This window comes from Manis pentadactyla, chromosome 15 (genome assembly GCF_030020395.1).
Source record: "Manis pentadactyla isolate mManPen7 chromosome 15, mManPen7.hap1, whole genome shotgun sequence".
Classification (NCBI taxonomy): domain Eukaryota; kingdom Metazoa; phylum Chordata; class Mammalia; order Pholidota; family Manidae; genus Manis; species Manis pentadactyla.
In genome coordinates this window covers 57,174,053-57,194,541 of record NC_080033.1, presented here as the reverse complement: position 1 = coordinate 57,194,541, position 20,489 = coordinate 57,174,053, and the positions used below count along the sequence as shown (strand labels likewise).

At 43.7% G+C, this 20,489-nt stretch overlaps 1 protein-coding gene across 4 annotated transcripts in view; it reads right to left on the bottom strand.

Annotated features, from left to right (window-relative positions):
• The window catches only part of WWP2 (WW domain containing E3 ubiquitin protein ligase 2), a 193,799-nt gene that overhangs the window by 75,438 nt on the left and 97,872 nt on the right, over positions 1–20,489 (bottom strand). For all 4 annotated transcript variants that reach the window (XM_057493567.1, XM_036897954.2, XM_036897956.2 and 1 more), the window contains 2 exons: positions 7,007–7,144; positions 5,133–5,229 (listed from right to left, as the gene is read on the bottom strand). In XM_057493567.1, the coding sequence (XP_057349550.1) occupies positions 5,133–5,229; positions 7,007–7,144 (235 nt within the window). The remainder of the gene's footprint in view (positions 1–5,132; positions 5,230–7,006; positions 7,145–20,489) is intronic.

Genomic DNA, 20,489 nt, shown 5'->3' with positions numbered 1-20,489 from the left:
GGTGCCTGTCTGCACTCTCAGTCCTTTTCCATATAAACCAGCTGCTCAGAAGAGAGTCCTTGTAAGCAAGGACTGTGTGTCTTAGTTATCACTGAAGGAATACATCAAACATACTTATTCCTTTTCTTACTCATTTTTATCCCCCAGCAATTGTAATGAGGATATAGCCAGATGTTAGGTAAAAGCTGTTGGGTGGGAGGACTGAATGGAAATCATGAAGGTGCTCAATTCAATTTCATGCTGACAGGGTGACACCTCCAAATAACCAAAATTCCAAATCGAGTAGTCTTTGGTCATTTCAGCTGAAGGAGAGGTGGCAGTGGTCAACCTCTGCCACTCAGAGAATGGCCCCGTGCCCAAAGGCTCAGCTCCCCTCCGTTCTGTCCCTCTTTCTCCATTAGCCTTGCTCCCCAACCCACCCTGCCCTCCCAGGACTCCCAGCAGTGTTCCCAGCAGACTCGTGCCCGGCTGAGTTTATTTTTCTTTCCTTTCTGGGCTAGGCTGTCTGCAGACACAGCTGATGAGCTATTTAGAGCTCACCAGAGACCTTGGGGCTTTGTAAGTTTCTGAGATTATAGCTCTCTTAAATCTTCAGAGGTCATTAATGCCAAGGCAAGGGAGTCAATAAATTTGATATGTTGTCATCAGAGCAGGAAAAAGGGGAGCGAGGAAAGGAGGGTGGATGAAAACTCTATCATTAGAGGTTCTGAAATTTCACATGTGAAAGAATCACAGCGGGGTGCTTCAGACGTAGGTTTTGACCAACACTGGCCAATACTCCCAGTTGAGGATGGATGCAGAGCAAATTCAAAGCCTCCAGCCCCTCACACCAAACACAATGCACACTCACGTATACTCTTGTACCAAATAACATCATACACACATAAAAATAACAAACACAAACATACAAAATAAAGGAAAGCTGTGTGATCCCCCATATTCAGCTTCTTCACCAAGATCCCTTTTACAGTTTTCAGACCTACTACTGAAAAACTTCATGAACCTAAAAGCAAATTCAATGCATTCTTCCTTTTTTTTTTGCACTGTTTCCTTGTACGACTGTGGAAAATCAACAGGGATTCTTGACTGAGGAGCTGGGTATTCAAGTCAGAAGAAACCCAAAGGCTGTGCTGGGAGGAGCAGCTCCACCCGCAGACTGTCCTATGGGGTTCGAGCTCTTTCGCCCTAACTCCCTGAGTTCATATAACAGCTGAGGAGGGGGGAAAGTCACAGGTGACAAAGAATCAGCAAACCACAGGGGGACTCAGACATCCTGACTTGCTCCCCCTCTAACCATGAAGAAAGCTGCCGGGACCAGTGCAAAGCCCCTCTGCTGGGTTCTCTTTCCCCTCCACATACCCCCCACTGTTTGCTTCTCTAAGTCACTCCTTAGCTCCCTCACTAGTTAGTCCCTAAGATACTATACTGAACCGCTGGACTAAGGACAACAGTCTGCCAGCTCCCGCCCACCCTCTCCTCAGCCGTTCCTTCTCCCCACACTGATTTCTTCCCTCTCTGAGTTCCCCAGAATGCTCACAGTTTTATTTCCCTGTTTCACATACATCTTGGACATCACAAAGCCCTGTGAACTCGGTGTGGAAAGTAGAGCCATGCTTCCGGCCAGGCCTGTGCACAATACCAGATACACAGCAGATCTGCAAAACCTGAACTGACTTAGGCACGGTTCCCAAAGCCAGCCCTCATTCCAGCAAAATAAACACCAGGGGATTATTAAAGGGTGTGGTAGGTACTCCCTGTGCCCAACTAGCACACATGCTCCCAGGGGCCACAGGGCACCAGGCATTCTCCACAGTTACCCTGGGATAAGAGGCACTGGCTGAGGACACCAGGCAGGATGACACACTGACAGAATCCTGGGTATGCCACGTCATTGTTCCCACTGCAGTCTAACACCAAACAGTGGTAGACCAGACCTCTCAGGCCACCAAGATTAGTGCTGTTCTAACACATTACCTGGCAGTGACCAGTTCACATCTGGAACTCACTGCCCAACTCCAACTAAATTCTAGGCCTAAGATTTCTAAGTGACAGGAACGGGACCTACAAGGCCAATGTAGGGCAGTGACTTAGAATCATTTGCTACACTGTTAGATTGACAGACCAGACAGAACAGAAGTAAGCAGCCATTGTCCAGCCTGGAGAAATCCTAAATTCTGAAATCTGCCTGCCTTAATATAGCAAACAACTTCTCCAACCTAATACCATCACTTTTTTTACTCAGTTTTCTTAGGTTGGTAGATGATAGTTTTTAATTTGTTATTGTGAAATACACCATGTAAACAAAAGAATTTATTAACTGCATATTCAGTTTAAAGAAGAATAATGAAATGAACACTCAGAGACCCACCATCCAGGCTAAGAAATGACATTCCCAGGACCTAGAAGTTACTATGTGCTTTTTCCTCATGATACCCACGTCCATCCCTCCAGTGCTAACCATGCTCCTGAATTCAGACTTAATTAGTCCCTTCCATTTTATATAATTTAACTCCCTATGCAGGTATCTGTAAAAAAAAAAAAAAAATCCATGTATGGTTTTGTTTTATATTTTTTACCTTTATATAAATCATATTGTACTCGATAATTTTTTCTGTGGTCTGCTTCTTTTGTTCAACATTATGTTTGTGAGATTCCACCAACTGATATAACTATCTTTCATCCACTTTTATTATGGGACAGTGTTTCACTGTAGGACTATACAATTATTTATGATATGAACTCTTTCTTTACTAAACCAGACCCACTGACTGCATACTAATACAATCCGTTTACAAATAAATTTATGCATCATGAATTGTTTGTGGCAATCCCATGCTGGTTTCCATGTGACAGAGCAGATGGTAAAAAAGCTATGGAAGTCTTACCTGATTATTCTCAAAGAGCAGACAAGATGCCACTGAGAGAGAAAAATTGAGACCTTGCTTATTAGCAAGGGAACGGTGCCCTTGCTGGGTGAATTTGGGTAGACAAACCCTTAAGATAAGCCCTTATATTCACATAGTGGATCTGTGGCACCTTACTACACTGATGGACAGTGACTGCATTGGGGTATGGATGGGGACTTGTTAATATGGGTAAATGTAGTAACCACATTATTTTTCCATGTGAAACCTTCATAAGAGTGTATATCAATCACACCTTAATAAAAAAAAAAGTTAAACCCTTATATGATCACAGTTCTGTGGCTTAACAGAGCAGGGGAAAAGGGAGGAAAAGGCTACTTTGACATTGCAATCTTCACCTTCATGTCAGAGCACCTTTGATCACAGGGAAGAGCACCCACATCCAAGAAAACTACCCTTTAAACAGCAAAAGCTAAATATTTAGTCTGGGAGGCAGCAGGCAGAAGTCCATCATTCTGTCTGCCTCAGGAAACCACGGAGAGCAGAGGATTATCCTTGATCCTGAAGGTTTGACTCATCACACTAACTACAGTCCTTGATGTGAATTCATCAGAATTCCCCATTTCCCAAGTTTGGGGGTGCAGGAAGGAGTGCAACAGACAGCCTCCAGAGCAGAGTCTCCCTGTCACATTCACTGAGCACTCCCGGTGTATGAGGCCTTCAGACTGGCATGACTCATCTCAGCTAATTCTTTCAATGGCCCTATGAGGCAGGTGATATCCCCATTTTATACCTGAAAAAAACTGAGGCACTGAGAGGTCTGGTGACCTGTCCAATACCATACAGCAGGACTCAATCCACATCTTCTGATTCCAAAGCCCCGTGCTCTGTCGACGACCCTATTACCACCTGCATGTGTACACTGACCTTCTTAAATGCAGCAGCAATGGGGAAAAGGGGTTCTTCAGAACACAGAAGATCCTGTCTTCAGATGATTCTTTCAAAAGTGTTTGCTGCTGAACAGCAGTAGGTTTCAGGCGAAGACAGAAAAAATACACTGATGGCAGAGGCCTGTGAAAACTCAGAGGCCACATGTGGATAAGCTAGATGGAGGAGGACTCCCACACAGCCTAAACCACCCGGAAGGCACTTCGCCCACCAACAACTACCCAGCACTGAATGGCTGCCATGTGTTACAGGCAACAATGCTTCCGACTTTCCCCTGAAGTCTGGGCACTGCTTCAACAGACAGCAATCCTCGATATGAAAAGGAGCAAAGGCGGCCTGTCAGGATATATGAATTTCAAGGTCTATCAACCTGAGAACTTCAGAGAACAATAAACAGGTTAAGAACCTAATTCCAAACCTGTTAACAGCTGGATTCTGACTTCCAGCCCTGACATAACTGACATCAGTTGTGTCTGATGCAAACTTTCCAAAGTTGGCTAAAAGACCAAGATGGCGGCTGCTAGTGCCAACGCTGAGACATCCTTCTCAGAAAGTGAAATGCTGAGGTATTCCTCTCTGCCAGCTACAGATTCTGTTCCCTCTGGTTCATAGGTGTCTATCAGTCTCTGTTGACATAAGTTATGCCAATTATATTGTTGGTCCTTACCCCATGAGACTAGACTATTTGTCCCAACTTGCAACTCACCTAGCAAGTCACAGAAAAGCACAAATGATCTTCAGGGTAAGAGGTAACACGTTTGCAGAAGCTTAGAGAAAAGAGAACTAAGAAATGGCACCTATACATGACACTACAGTCACTACATACAACATGAACTGCTGGTGGTAATCCATGCCGGTTTCCATGGGGCAGACCAGATGGCACACTAGTTAGAGAAGTTTTGACCTGATTATTCTCAAAGAGTGGATAAGATCCCACTATAGACAAAAGATCCAAATGATCAATGCTTTCTTGCTCTTGACACCTGCAAGGCAGTGAAACTTCACAAACCCTCAAAACAACCAAATCAAGAGAGACTAACACCTGTCCTCAAGGGATCTTTCCAGATGCCATGGGTATTGACTGAAATCATACCCTGTGTCACAAAGCACTATTCCCAACCTGTGGGATTTGTTTGGGAAGATTTTTTACTAGTTATTCACTTACTCCCCAAAGGGACTCCTAAATATACTGCATCAGTTACAACCTCTCTGAAAATTTCCAACAGTTTCTAACACATATTGTTCCTTGCCACTTCCCAGTGTGTTTTCAACAGCTGCAAGCATCTTCTTGACTGCCCCTCATCCACGCAGGGGTCTTACCGGGATCTCCCACCAAAGCAGTTTGTGCTGGGGACCTGGTGCCGGCTCTCTGAAGTGACAGCTGCCCCACTGGATTCTCTCGAAGGTGGCTGTGATCCTAGAAAGGAATGCATCACAAGGAAAGACAGACACGTGAGAAGCTCAACCCTTGTTTGAGATGTAGCTACAGCAACAAGCTCTCTCCGTATACTGGTTACATGGTGGGATAGGATGGTCTAGCAAGCTGCAGCCACCAGCATGAGAAGGGACAGGGTGAGCAGCTGACATTTCATGGACGCCACAGAACAAAGGGACTCAAACCTGCAAACAGTTCTTCTTCTCCGAGACCTTCAGGAGTGTCTAAGGCCCTTACTGGCTTATTGCCTTATACACTAAATGACCTCCAGTGACCGCCATTCACGTGAGAGAAGAGACGCTGACCATGCAACGTGGCAACACGGCCTTGAGCCATTTCTCCCTATCACACCAGAGCTTTAAAGAGCCAAATCAGATTCCATTTAGATCAAATCATGACACTCTTTGGCTATAAACCCTTCAACAGCTTTCTACTTCTTAGGATGAGGTTCAAAATCCTTACCAAGGCTTTCGAGGCTGTGTGATCCGAGCCGACCTGCCTCTGGGGCCTCACCTCCCACCACTCCCCTTCTCGCTCCCCACGATCCAGGCACCCTGGCCGCCTGCTTCCATCTCAGAGCCTGCACTGGGCATCCTCCACCTCTTACACAGGCACCCTTCACCCCACATCCCCACCTTGGCCTACCTAAACCCCTCATATTCCCACAGGTCTCAGCCTCCTTGGGGAAATGTTCCCTGGCCCCCAGTTTAAGCAAGTTCTCCCTAAAGTACAAGGATTTCACAGCACCCAGCACTTTTCATTCAGAGCGTTCGTCACAATTACAGTTACATAATTGTGCGTTCACTTGTTTGATGCCTACCACCCCTGCCCCGTCAAACAAATCGTAAGTTCCTGGGAGGAGAGACCCTGTGAGTCTTGCCCCTGCCATCTGGCTAGCACAGATCCAAGGTCTGGTACATACCAGGAGCTCGATTATGGATACATGTGCTTAAAGAGCAAAGATACGTCCACAAAAGTAGCCTGAGCACCCCTCAGCCCAGCTGAGGGAGGATTCTCAAGTCAAGGCCCCCCCCATGCCTGCGATTCCATCTGACTGCCCTTGAATCAGAATTCAAATTTCACCCCCTTGAAGCTACAGAAAGCCTGCTTGAGGTCTGGAAAGTGCCATAGTTACACCATGTTTAATGAGAAAAATTATGGAGAAACCCAACCCATTTCAGACCTCAGACTTGATGAAATAATTTCCTACTAGAGCCAATGGTGACGAATTTCAGACTAGATCAAAAGAAAAAATCTGCCCACACTCAGGTCAGAGCAGGAGACACTCTCCAATTTCCCTGCTTCTGTCAGATTTTGCTAGTGTGACCCTCTAAGACACACAGTCCCCTTTCTCAGTCAGTCCCATCTTAAAAGGTACCCTCAACCTCCCCAGGAAGTTTAACAGTATTGGGAAAAACAAAAATGGGCCCAAGTAACATTTCATAGACATTTTATTTACCAAAGTCCATGTGGAATGAAAAGACATTTTTCTCTGCTCTCAAACCAAGCAATAACACACTTGCAAAGACTTGACATTTATTTTGGTCCTTTATCAGAAGGTGGTCCCTGAAAAAATCATGCCATGCTTTTGATCATACTAAGGATGCTAAGAAGAATCAGGGCTGGTTATGCGCCAGGGCTGGCTGAGCGTTACCCAAAGGCAGGCACCTAGCAGAGAACCAAGCTCTGGGCACCCCTGCCTGCCCTCCCCAGCCCCTCCTCGGCCCTGCACAGCCCTAGGGAACAGGGCGGCACTCACCGTCTGTCACGGCACTGCCATTAGGCACACTTCCCAGATCAACAGTCGGCCCATCCAGGAAAATTGTCAGCTCACCACCCGAGACAACACCGCCTTTGTTCTCCGTCTGCAGGTTCAGGGTCAGCTGCGTGTTCTCCACTGTTGGACACAAAAGGCAACAGGGACAGACTAAGGCAAATGCACCCCAATGTAAGATTCGCCAAGTTATCAGTTTCATTTAACCTACCCTGGCATCCCTGGCAACATCTTCAAATTTGTCTTGTGACACAGAAAGAAGAAGAAATGGAATATGTGTCCTTGTCATCACTGTTGTATTAGGCTGGTGGGAAGGGCTGTGCTTTTTTCTAAATATTTTGTATCATTAGGTTAGCTACATAATTTCTATGTTATGATTTGTTTGCTTGTACTGGTCAGACCATAAAAAAAGAGTGGCGATACTGTTGGCATACAAAGGAAGTTATCCTGAGCAGCATCCCCCTACCCACATAGAGAACCAAGAACGGTGGCAAAAAGAAGAGAAAACAGGCCAGGAGACCCTGAGGAAATGTCATGAGGAGTCACCTCCAGGTGAAGGATTATAGGGGCTTATTCTTTTTACTTGAGTTAAAAAGTATTGCTGTTTTTCATTCCTGAAAATGTTTCACTTTGAAATAAGAAAACATTTTTAAACAACATAAGTTCAATACAGGTAAGTCAGCCCCCAGTCACATAGCCCTGGGTTCCTCCAGAAAGGAGAGACCAGTCAATAACTGGCACTATGGCTGAGGTAAGAAGGCAGCTCAGAGTCACCCAGTCCCCTAGAACACTAGGCAAATTCAACCCTGTGGGCAAACAGAAAGAGTCGGCAAACCACAGCAGAAAAACAACAAATGGACACAGGCAGAAGCCCCAAGCCCTAGGCGGGCTGGAGACTGCCACAACCCTCCCCCGCCACTCTGCTCCCACCAACCCCCACCAGCAGGCGTGGCCACACCAAATGGCTTCCATCCAGTTACTGCTCAGGAGCTATAACCTCCAGCTCAGGGCTGTTCAATAATTACTAAGAGAGAGCAGCATTTATGAGGATTTTCAAAGGGTACAAAGTCCTTCCATGCCTCCCCACATTTTACAAAGCCAGGCCAGACCAGAAAGTGCCACATGTTCCAACCTCCCTCCCCACCCACCACCCATCAAACCACCACTTTATTTTATCTCTTAGTTGCCACTGTATTATTACAAGCGATCTCACTGGTTTTCTAGAACAAGGCATGGTATGTATAAATAAGTACCACTGTGAGCACTTCCTAGAAACAACCACCCCCACTAAAAAAGCCTGCCCCAAATCTCTCTAAGAAATAGGCACAGCCCTTTAAGAACTTAGCAAACACAGTCAAGATCAATTCAAGGATCTATTATCTTAAGATTGAAACCAGTTACCCTTCAGGTTTTCAAGTTCTCCTAAGCATCTCTATTTTTCTTTAACCACTCTTCCCTGAAATGGATCTTTCTGAGTCCTTTTAAGTCTGTTGCTATTTTTAGTTAGTTTCACTGAAAGGGCTTGGTAAATTCCAAATATTTCTACAAAATAACACTGTCATCTGAAAACCAGCTCCTCCAAAAGTCCAAGAGTCTGGGAAAGAACTGAGGCACTTCGACAACAGCACCACATGCCAGCCATGAGAATGGGCTACCCAGGAAATGGAGCCTCCAGCCTCAGTCCAGCCTTCAGATGACTGCCGTCCAGTCAATGTTTTGACTGCAATCTCATGAGCGATCTCAGCTAAGCCATTCCCAAATCCTGACCCTCTGAAACTATGAGATAATAAACACTGATTCTTATTTTTTTAAAAAAAAGGGTATCTCTCTACTCTACTATGCTGAGATCCAGTGCCTAAGCCCCTAGCAGAGAGTACAGCACAGAGGTTGATGATGGGTGCCAGCCAGGCAGACAGAGATCAACTCTCAGTTTTACTACTTAGTTGCTGTGTAGCATTATGCAAATTACTCAACATGAGTATCGGCCCCCCTTGCTGTAAAACAGAAGCAGTAAGAGCACATTTTTCAGAGGACACTTATAAAGATGTAAACAGTACCCAAGAAGCTCCTAATAAACTGCCATTATTGGCATTATTAGCTCTCCGTTGACTTTCCTGTTTTTACACTGAAGAGTCCCAAATTCTCTCCATCTAACTTGTTCAACGTATATTCGATCTTCTCTTGACCTTTCTGAGCCTTTCTTAGGTTTCAGCAACAAACTCCACAAAATCTTCCATGGTAGGCCCTGGGATCATCACAATAACAAACAGCCCTCCCATCGTGTCTCCAGGACACTTCCTAAAGATGCCCCAGTCTTTTGGATTCAGTACACCACTGTGGGGAACCTACAAGGATGAGCATTCTAGCAGGGTTCCTTGGTTCCTTTCTTGACATCTCAAAAGCCATCATGCTACCTGTGGAGTGTGGGCATGTCTTCCCCTCCTTTCTGGAGGGATGATAATGTTCGATAGGAAGGTAGAGAAACCCAAAGCCTCTTGCTGTCAGTTTTAACCACCTGACAGTCCCACTGCCATGGTCCTCTGATAGAAACCAGTGGCGTGACCTGTACTTTTCCCTCTGTGGTCTCCTCTCTAGGCTCCAACTTAGCTCTTCTTTCTAGTTTACCCACTAATCACGTCCAGCAGAGTCACAGTATATTCAAAGGCTCACAACACCTTGCAACTCTTTGAGACACAATTTACCTTCAAAAAAGCCAGTGAGTGGAAAGGTCTTTCCTCTTTAAACTGAACTTTCAACACCATAACCCTCCACTGTTCGATTTACTGAAAAGACAGAGAGTCAGAGAGACCTCTGGCCATCACCGTCATAACCAAATAATCAAAATGAGTGTCCCTAAGAATGAGACAACCCAACACCCCATATGCCTTGGGACATGATGCAGTATCAAGTACACACTGTTGCTTTTAAAGTCTTCTTGCTAAAAGCATGTAGCTTGAATCCAGTCAAGCTCTAAATCTCCTCCTCAGTTGACAAGAAATACAGGGACAGGGAAACAACCAGTGATACCATGAGAAAGCCATCAGACTAATCCAGAATATGACATATATATACGGTAATAATCCTGGACTCTTCAAAAAGTCGATGTCATTAAATACATTTCCTTTTTTTAAAAAAGGGGATGGAAAAGGAGACTTTTCTGAACTTCAAGAATCAGAAACCACCAAATGCCATGCATAAATTTTGATGAAATCTTGCTTGAAAAAAATATTATTGGGACAACTGGAGAAATTTGCATCCAGATGGGATATTAAATGATGTTGAAATTACTGTCAATGTTCTTAGCGTCAGGAATAGTATTATGGTTTTATATATGAACGTTCCAATTTGTAAGAGCTACAAGAGAAGATTATGATGATATCTGCACTTATTCTCAAATGGTTTTATAGAGGAATAGGAAGAAATTTTTAGGAGAAAAGTGTCATGGTATCTGCAACTAACCTTCAAATGGTTCAGGAAAAAAAAAATGCACATGCCCACAGGCTCACACATGTAGATAAAACAAATGTGGCATACTGTTAACAAGTGTTGGAGCTAGATGGATGCCATTTGGGTGTTCGCTGTGCGACTCTTGCAATTCTTTTATTATGTTTGAAAACTGCATAATAAAAATTTAGAAACAGGATTTTTTTTTAATTGGCAAGGCTAGTAAGAAATTATACCTCTGAGAACAGAACACCCCATTATTCTCTTTAAAAAATAATACCTGAGCCAGAGGAGCCTTACAATGCATAATGGAACTAAAGAAACCATTAGCTAATTGACAGACTTGAGCATACAGGGGAGGCTGTAAGGAGTAAGTGTGGCTGGAAAACATATACTGGAATCTTAGCTATAAATAGCTGCATTAGCCACCTTGCCCTTGGGGCCCTCGGGTTTACTATGGCCACGCCACGCTGCCGACTTGACAAAGAGCCTTTCTCTTACAGCATGTCTTCTTACCGGCCTTTGAGGCATTGCACAAAAATTTTTAAACTGATGTAAAACCGGGTGTAGGAAGTCAATCTCCATAACTAGAATCAGATTTCGCACTGGACGCTTCCCAGCTGCTCTCATCCCCGTCAGTCCTGCTTTGCCTGTGGTCATGCAGTACACACATGTGTCGTGAGCACCTACCAGTCTAGTCACTGAGACTCAACAGGAACAACATATAAAAATCTGTGCACCTGGGTGTTTATATTCTAGTTGGGAGAAATGGGTAATAAGCAATGTTTTAAAAAGCAAATTGCATAAGTTGGTAGAAGGTGGCAAATGCAGTAGAAAAAAGTGAAATGAGGGAAGGGGGTGGAGAGTGCCAAGAGAAGAGGATTTGGGGTGGTGAGACAGTCCAAAGGACTCCACTGAGCAAAGACGGAAAGGAGGGTGGGGCAGGAGCGTCATGAAGGAGAATGTTCTAGGCAGAGAAAAAGGAAGCACAAAGGCCCCGGGTGGGAGCATGCCTAGCAGGAAGGCTGGAGTGGATGAGGGAAGAGAGGAGCAGCAGATGGGGGCAGGAAGGAAGGTCCCAGAGCTCTTGCAAGGTCTCTGGTGTTTATTCTAGGAGAGATCGGGAGCAAGTTCAGGGTTTTGAGCAAGGAAGGGGCACAACTCCCACTGCAGCACAATTACTCTGTTTGCAGGACGCTGAAACAGGCAAGACCAGGTAGGGGACCACTGCATTATTCCAGGCAGGAGCAGATGGTGGCTTGGGCAGGAAGGCAGCATCCTCCTGAAAGCACAGAGCCAAAGGAAGACCCTACCATGGCCTCCTCCCTAGCACAAGTTAGGAAAGACCCATGGCCCCCCACTAAGCATGGGAGCCAGGCCCCATGGGCCCACTGGCCTGTTGGAATCAAAGCTTTGGGAAAATCATAGGCAGGGGCTGCAAAAAAGGCCAATTTAGACCTCAGCTGGTGGAAGTCACATTCAATCATGACCAAATAGAACATATATAATGAAAATATTCCGCTGGCAAGAGACTTCAGTTCCTCTGAGAAAGCCAAAGTCCTGAGCTCACAGTGACTTCAGCAATCAGCAAACGTCCTTCTTCAGCTATGGGATTGTGCCCTTCTGTTCTAAGTACCAACTGGTTACCCATACGTTGTAATGCTTCTTTAGGGCAGTCAACAGACAGCAGCAGGGCTGAATATCAGAACACAGGGAAAAAGAACTCAGAAAATCTCAAAGACCATGCAAAAAGAACCCTTCAAAAAACCTTGGCATGCCAAGAGAGACAAGCACACATTCAGTGCCTCCTGATGGAAGCACATACCACCTCATCCAAAAAGGGAACAAAGAACCCAGATCAGTTCAAGCCTCTAGAGATGAGTTTACAGGGAACACAGGGGGATGGAGGACATGTTAAACGAGTCAGGGACATAAACAGCAAAATCCAAAATGTGGGAAACTACAGGACAAACTGTGCAGTGTCTTCAACAAGGAACTGGGAAGGGTAAAAGGGGGAAGGAGAATGTATGGGTTAAAAGAGAACAAGAGACGTATCAATTTTGTTTGGCTCCCGATTCAAACAAACCAATGGTAGGGGAGAAAAAAGGAAAACTCTGTAAGACAACTGGGCAATTAAAACCTGACTGGATATTTGATGACACTAAATAATTACCATTAGGTTTTTCTTAGGTATGATAGTAATATTATGGTTATGACTTTTAAGAGTCCTTGTCTTTTAGAGATATATACTGAAATAGCTGTAGATGAAATATGTCTGGAATTTACATAAAGATAACTCAGGAGGAGGCAGGAAGTAAGATGGAACCGGCTCGGCCATTCACAGGGGGCCGTGGAGCCGGGTGACAGGGCCTCGGAGGTTCTCTCCGCTTCTGTGTGTGCTTGACATTTTCTAAACAGATCTTTTTTCCAGCCAGCATACCTGAGACACAAACAGCGACAGTAAACTAAATAAAAATGTACAGGGGAGGGGCGGAAGATGGCGGCGTGAGTAGAGCAGCGGAAATCTCCTCCCAAAACAACATATATCTATGAAAATATAACAAAGACAACCCTTCCTAGAAATAAAGACCAGAGGACACAGGACAATATCCAGACCACATCCACACCTGAGAGAACCCAGCGCCTCGCGAAGGGGGTAAGATACAAGCCCCGGCCCCGCGGGAGCCGAGCGCCCCTCCCCCCAGCTCCCGGCGGGAGAAGAGCAGGCAGAGCGGGAGGGAGACGGAGCCCAGGGCTGCCGAACACCCAGCCCCCGCCATCCGGGCCAGAGTGCAGGGCGCTCGATACTGGGAAAACAGGACAGCAAGAACAGTGAGCAGGCACTGGAGGCTGGGCGACAGAGGACATAAGAAAAGCGCGCGACCATTTTTTTTTTTGCTTTTTTGCTGCTTTGTTTTGGCGAGCGCTTTTTGGAAGTCTTAAAGGGACAGGGACCCCAATATTAGGGAAACAGGGCAGAAAGACCAGTGAGCAGAGGCCTGAGGCTGGCACCGGAGAATAAAGAAAAACGAACGACCACCTTTTTTTTTTTTTAATTTAATTAAATTTTTTTTTTTTTTTTTTAATTAAAAAAAATTTTTTTTTTTTTTGTTTTTTTTTCTGGTCGTTGTTTTGTTTTGGCGGGTGCCTTTTGGAAGTCTTAAAGGGGCAGGGCGGGCCACTTAATCCAGAGGTAGGGAATCCGGGATCTCTGGGCACCCTAACCCCTGGGCTGCAGGGAGCAGGGAGGCCCCTTACGGAGATAAATAGCCTCCCAGCAGCTCCTGCTCCAACGCGACTCCACCATTTTGGAGTAGCTGCCCGAGCCAGGCCACGCCCACAGCAACAGCGGAGATTAACTCCATAGCAGCCGGGCAGGAAGCAGAAGCCCTGTCTGCGCGCAGCTGCGCAGCACAAGCCACTAGAGGCCGCTGTTCTCCCAGGAGAGGAGGGCCACAAACCAACAAGAAAGGAAGTCCTTCCAGCCGTCACTCGTCCCAGTTCTGCAGACTATTCCTATCACCATGAAAAGGCAAAGCTACAGGCAGACAAAGATCACAGAGACAACACCAGAGAAGGAGACAGACCTAACCAGTCTTCCTGACAAAGAATTCAAAATAAGAATCATAAACATGCTGACAGAGATGCAGAGAAATACGCAAGAGAAATGGGATGAAGTCCGGAAGGAGATCACAGATGCCAGAAAGGAGATCGCAGAAATGAAACAAACTCTGGAAGGGTTTATAAGCAGAATGGATAGAATGCAAGAGGCCATTGATGGAATTGAAATCAGAGAACAGGAACGCATGGAAGCTGACATAGAGAGAGACAAAAGGATCTCCAGGAATGAAACAATATTAAGAGAACTGTGTGACCAATCTAAAAGGAGCAATATCCGTATTATAGGGGTCCCAGAAGAAGAGGAGAGAGGCAAAGAGATGGAAAGTATCTTAGAAGAAATAATTGCTGAAAACTTCCCCACACTGGGGGAGGAAGTAATCAAACAGACCACGGAAATACACAGAACCCCCAACAGAAAGGATCCAAGAAGGGCAACACCAAGACACATAATAATTAAAATGGCAAAGATCAAGGACAAGGAAAGAGTGTTAAAGGCAGCTAGAGAGAAAAAGGTCACCTATAAAGGGAAACCCATCAGGCTAACGTCAGATTTCTCAACAGAAACCCTACAGGCCAGAAGAGAATGGCATGATATATTTAATACAATGAAACAGAAGGGGCTTGAACCAAGGATACTGTATCCAGCACGACTATCATTCAAATATGACGGTGGGATTAAACAATTCCCAGACAAACAAAAGCTGAGGGAATTTGCTTTCCACAAACCACCTCTACAGAACATCTTACAGGGACTGCTCTAGATGGGAGCACTCCTAGAAAGAGCACAGCACAAAACACCCAACATATGAAGAATCGAGGAGGAGGAACAAGAAGGGAGAGAAGAAAAGAATCTCCAGACAGTGTATATAACAGCTCAATAAGCGAGCTAAGTTAGGCAGTAAGATAGTAAAGAGGCTAACCTTGAACCTTTGGTAACCACGAATTTAAAGCCTGCAATGGCAATAAGTACATATCTTTCAATAGTCACCCTAAATGTTAATGGGTTGAATGCACCAATCAAAAGACACAGAGTAACAGAATGGATAAAAAAGCAAGACCCATCTATATGCTGCTTACAAGAAACTCACCTCAAACCCAAAGACATGTACAGACTAAAAGTCAAGGGATGGAAAAACATATTTCAAGCAAACAACAGTGAGAAGAAAGCAGGGGTTGCAGTACTAATATCAGACAAAATAGACTTCAAAACAAAGAAAGTAACAAGAGATAAAGAAGGACACTACATAATGATAAAGGGCTCAGTCAAACAAGAGGATATAACCATTCTAAATATATATGCACCCAACACAAGAGCACCAGCATATGTGAAACAAATACTAACAGAACTAAAGGGGGATATAGACTGCAATGCATTCATTCTAGGAGACTTCAACACACCACTCACCCCAAAGGATAGATCCACTGGGCAGAAAATAAGTAAGGACACGGAAGCACTGAACAACACAGTAGAGCAGATGGACCTAATAGACATCTATAGAACTCTACATCCAAAAGCAGCGGGATATACATTCTTCTCAAGTGCACATGGAACATTCTCCAGAATAGACCACATACTAGGCCACAAAAAGAGCCTCAGAAAATTCCAAAAGATTGAAATCCTACCAACCAACTTTTCAGACCACAAAGGCATTAAACTAGAAATAAACTGTACAAAGAAAGCAAAGAGGCTCACGAACACATGGAGGCTTAACAACACGCTCCTAAATAATCAATGGATCAATGACCAAATCAAAATGGAGATCCAGCAATATATGGAAACAAATGACAACAACAACACTAAGCCCCAACTTCTGTGGGACACAGCAAAAGCAGTCTTAAGAGGAAAGTATATAGCAATCCAAGCATATTTAAAAAAGGAAGAGCAATCCCAAATGAATGGTCTAATGTCACAATTATCGAAATTGGAAAAAGAAGAACAGATGAGGCCTAAGGTCAGCAGAAGGAGGGACATAATAAAGATCAGAGAAGAAATAAATAATATTGAGAAGAATAAAACAATAGCAAAAATCAATGAAACCAAGAGCTGGTTCTTCGAGAAAATAAACAAAATAGATAAGCCTCTAGCCAGACTTATTAAAAGGAAAAGAGAGTCAACACAAATCAACAGTATCAGAAACGAGAAAAGGAAAAATCACGACGGACCCCACAGAAATACAAAGAATTATTAGAGAATACTATGAAAACCTATATGCTAACAAGCTGGGAAACCTAGGAGAAATGGACAACTTAATAGAAAAATACAACCTTCCAAGATTGACCCAGAAAGAAACAGAAAATCTAAACAGACCAATTACCAGCAACGAAATTGAAGCGGTAATCAAAAAACTACCAAAGAACAAAACCCCCGGACCAGATGGATTTACCTCGGAATTTTATCAGACATACAGGGAAGACATAATACCCATTCTCCTTAAAGTTTTCCAAAAAATAGAGGAGGAGGGGATACTCCCAAACTCATTCTATGAAGCTAACATCACCCTAATACCAAAACCAGGCAAAGACCCCACCAAAAAAGAAAACTACAGACCAATATCCCTGATGAACGTAGATGCAAAAATACTCAACAAAATATTAGCAAACCGAATTCAAAAATACATCAAAAGGATCATACACCATGACCAAGTGGGATTCATTCCAGGGATGCAAGGATGGTACAACATTCGAAAGTCCATCAACATCATCCACCACATCAACAAAAAGAAAGACAAAAACCACATGATCATCTCCATAGATGCTGAAAAAGCATTTGACAAAGTTCAACATCCATTCATGTTAAAAACTCTCAGCAAAATGGGAATAGAGGGCAAGTACCTCAACATAATAAAGGCCATATATGATAAACCCACAGCCAACATTATATTGAACAGCGAGAAGCTGAAAGCATTTCCTCTGAGATCGGGAACTAGACAGGGATGCCCACTCTCTCCACTGTTATTTAACATAGTACTGGAGGTCCTAGCCACGGCAATCAGACAAAATAAAGAAATACAAGGAATCCAGATTGGTAAAGAAGAAGTTAAACTGTCACTATTTGCAGATGACATGATACTGTACATAAAAAACCCTAAAGACTCCACCCCAAAACTACTAGAACTGATATCGGAATACAGCAAAGTTGCAGGATACAAAATCAACACACAGAAATCTGTGGCTTTCCTATATACTAATAATGAACCAACAGAGAGAGAAATCAGGAAAACAACTCCATTCACAATTGCATCAAAAAAAATAAAATACCTAGGAATAAACCTAACCAAAGAAGTGAAAGACTTATACTCTGAAAACTACAAATCACTCTTAAGAGAAATTAAAGGGGACACTAACAGATGGAAACTCATCCCATGCTCGTGGCTAGGAAGAATTAATATCGTTAAAATGGCCATCCTGCCCAAAGCAATATACAGATTTGATGCAATCCCTATGAAACTACCAGCAACATTCTTCAATGAACTGGAACAAATAATTCAAAAATTCATATGGAAACACCAAAGACCCCGAATAGCCAAAGCAATCCTGAGAAAGAAGAATAAAGTAGGGGAGATCTCACTCCCCAACTTCAAGCTCTACTATAAAGCCATAGTAATCAAGACAATTTGGTACTGGCACAAGAGCAGAGCCACAGACCAATGGAACAGACTAGAGAATCCAGACATTAACCCAGACATATATGGTCAATTAATATTTGATAAAGGAGCCATGGACATACAATGGCGAAATGACAGTCTCTTCAACAGGTGGTGCTGGCAAAACTGGACAGCTACATGTAGGAGAATGAAACTGGACCATTGTCTAACCCCATATACAAAAGTAAACTCAAAATGGATCAAAGACCTGAATGTAAGCCATGAAACCATTAAACTCCTGGAAGAAAACATAGGCGAAAACCTCTTAGACATAAACATGAGTGACCTCTTCTTGAACATATCTCCTCAGGCAAGGAAAACAACAGCAAAAATGAGTAAGTGGGACTATATTAAGCTGAAAAGCTTCTGTACAGCAAAAGACACCATCAATAGAACAAGAAGGATCCCTACAGTATGGGAGAATATATTTGAAAATGACACATCCGATAAAGGCTTGACGTCCAGAATATATAAGGAGCTCTCACGCCTCAACAAACAAAAAACAAATAACCCAATTAAAAAATGGGCAGAGGAACTGAACAGACAGTTCTCCAAAAAAGAAATACAGATGGCCAACAGACACATGAAAAGATGCTCCACATCGCTAATTATCAGAGAAATGCAAATTAAAACTACAATGAGGTATCACCTCACACCAGTAAGGATGGCTGCCATCCAAAAGACAAACAACAACAAATGTTGGCGAGGCTGTGGAGAAAGGGGAACCCTCCTACACTGCTGGTGGGAATGTAAGTTAGTTCAACCATTATGGAAAGCAGTATGGAGGTACATCAAAATGCTCAAAACAGACTTACCATTTGACCCAGGAATTCCACTCCTAGGAATTTACCCTAAGAATGCAGCAATCAAGTTTGAGAAAGACAGATGCACCCCTATGTTTATTGCAGCACTATTTACAATAGCCAAGAATTGGAAGCAACCTAAATGTCCATCAATAGATGAATGGATAAAGAAGATGTGGTACATATACACAATGGAATACTACTCAGCTATAAGAAAAGGGCAAATCCAATCATTTGCAGCAACATGGATGGAGCTGGAGGGTATTATGCTCAGTGAAACAAGCCAAGCGGAGAAAGAGAAATACCAAATGATTTCACTTATCTGTGGAATATAAGAACAAAGGAAAAACTGAAGGAACAAAACAGCAGCAGAATCACAGAACTCAAGAATGGACTAACAGGTACCAAAGGGAAAGGGACTGGGGAGGATGGGTGGGTAGGGAGGGATAAGGGGGGGAGAAGTAGGGGGGTATTAAGATTAACATGCATGGGGGGGTAGGAGAAAAGGGAGGGCTGTACAACACAGAGAAGGCAAGTAGTGATTCTACAACATATTGCTATGCTGATGGACAGTGACTGTAAAGGGGTTTATAGGGGAGACCTGGTATAGGGGAGAGCCTAGTAAACATAATATTCGTCATGTAAGTGTAGATTAGTGATAGCAAAAAAAAAAAAAAAAAGGGCAGTTCCTGTGTGGTAACCTCCAACGAGTTCTACACAAGGGTATAAAGGGCATATAAAAGTGTAGGCAAAGGGTCTGTTTGTGTTTATACAGAGGATCGAAGCCTAATAGGGCTACCCCGAAAATGAACTAAGATACGATATGAAAAAGAACTTCCAACATCTGCACCCTCTGGAAGACTCATGCCAGAAGATGATCATCAAAAAACCCCAACAAAGATCCACGCACTGCTACAGCTGTAGATGCACTCATCCCACCAGTTCCTGGACCTGCCATGGGAATGAGGAAGGAGATATCTAAGCTGGCCTGTGCATACAGTAAAACAACAAAATTGGACTGGATCTATACTGTTGGAACTCAACCAAGAATTTGGAGAAGTGCAAATTGTAGCGCTCCAAAGTCTTACAACTACAAACTATTTATTGTTAAAAGAACATATGGCATGTGAACAGTCCCCAGGAATGGGTTGTTTTAATTTGTCTGATTTCTCTCAGACTGTTCAAGTTCATTTGGACAATATCCACCATATCATAGATAAGTTTTCACAAATGCCTAAGGTGCCTAACTGGTTTTCTTGGTTTCACTGCAGATGGCTGGTAATTACAGATATGCTTTGGTTATGTAACTATACTCCTATTATGTTAATGTGTGTGTGCAATTTAAGTAGTAGCTTAAAACCTATACATGCTGAAGTTACTCTACAAGAAGATATATCAAAGAAATAATCAATCTTCCCATGTTTTCTTCCGCCTGCTACTTCTATAGCTTTTCTTCTTCCTTCCTAATTACAACCCTTAAATAGAATTCGTGCCTCATATCAAATTTACCGAGTATCATAATTCTTCCAAGTGGTAAAGATACCTCAAGACAAATGCTGGGCACAGAAGCCACAGGGCATAAATATGCAAAGAAGTAAAAAGCTAACTTTTTCAAACAATAAGGCTTCTCTCTCACTCACCAACTTCACATTTCCCTGTATGGCCCCGGAAGATGACTGGTTAGCCAGAGACGGGTAAGATTCCTCAAGGGAGGAACAACCTAAGACAGGCACAGTCGCAGGGGGGCCATCAGGTGAGAAATTGGGGATCAACAGAGGTGAGGCTTAGAACCTCACCCCCCCGTTCTGAGAGAAATCTTCTGCATACGTGGATGTTTTATTGCCCTGGTCTAGCTTGGATTAACACATAGTCTACAGGCACACACCTGATCATCTACATGTGCTCTCTTACAACACTAAACTATGTTTTCTACCTTTATCTTGTATCTACCTACCA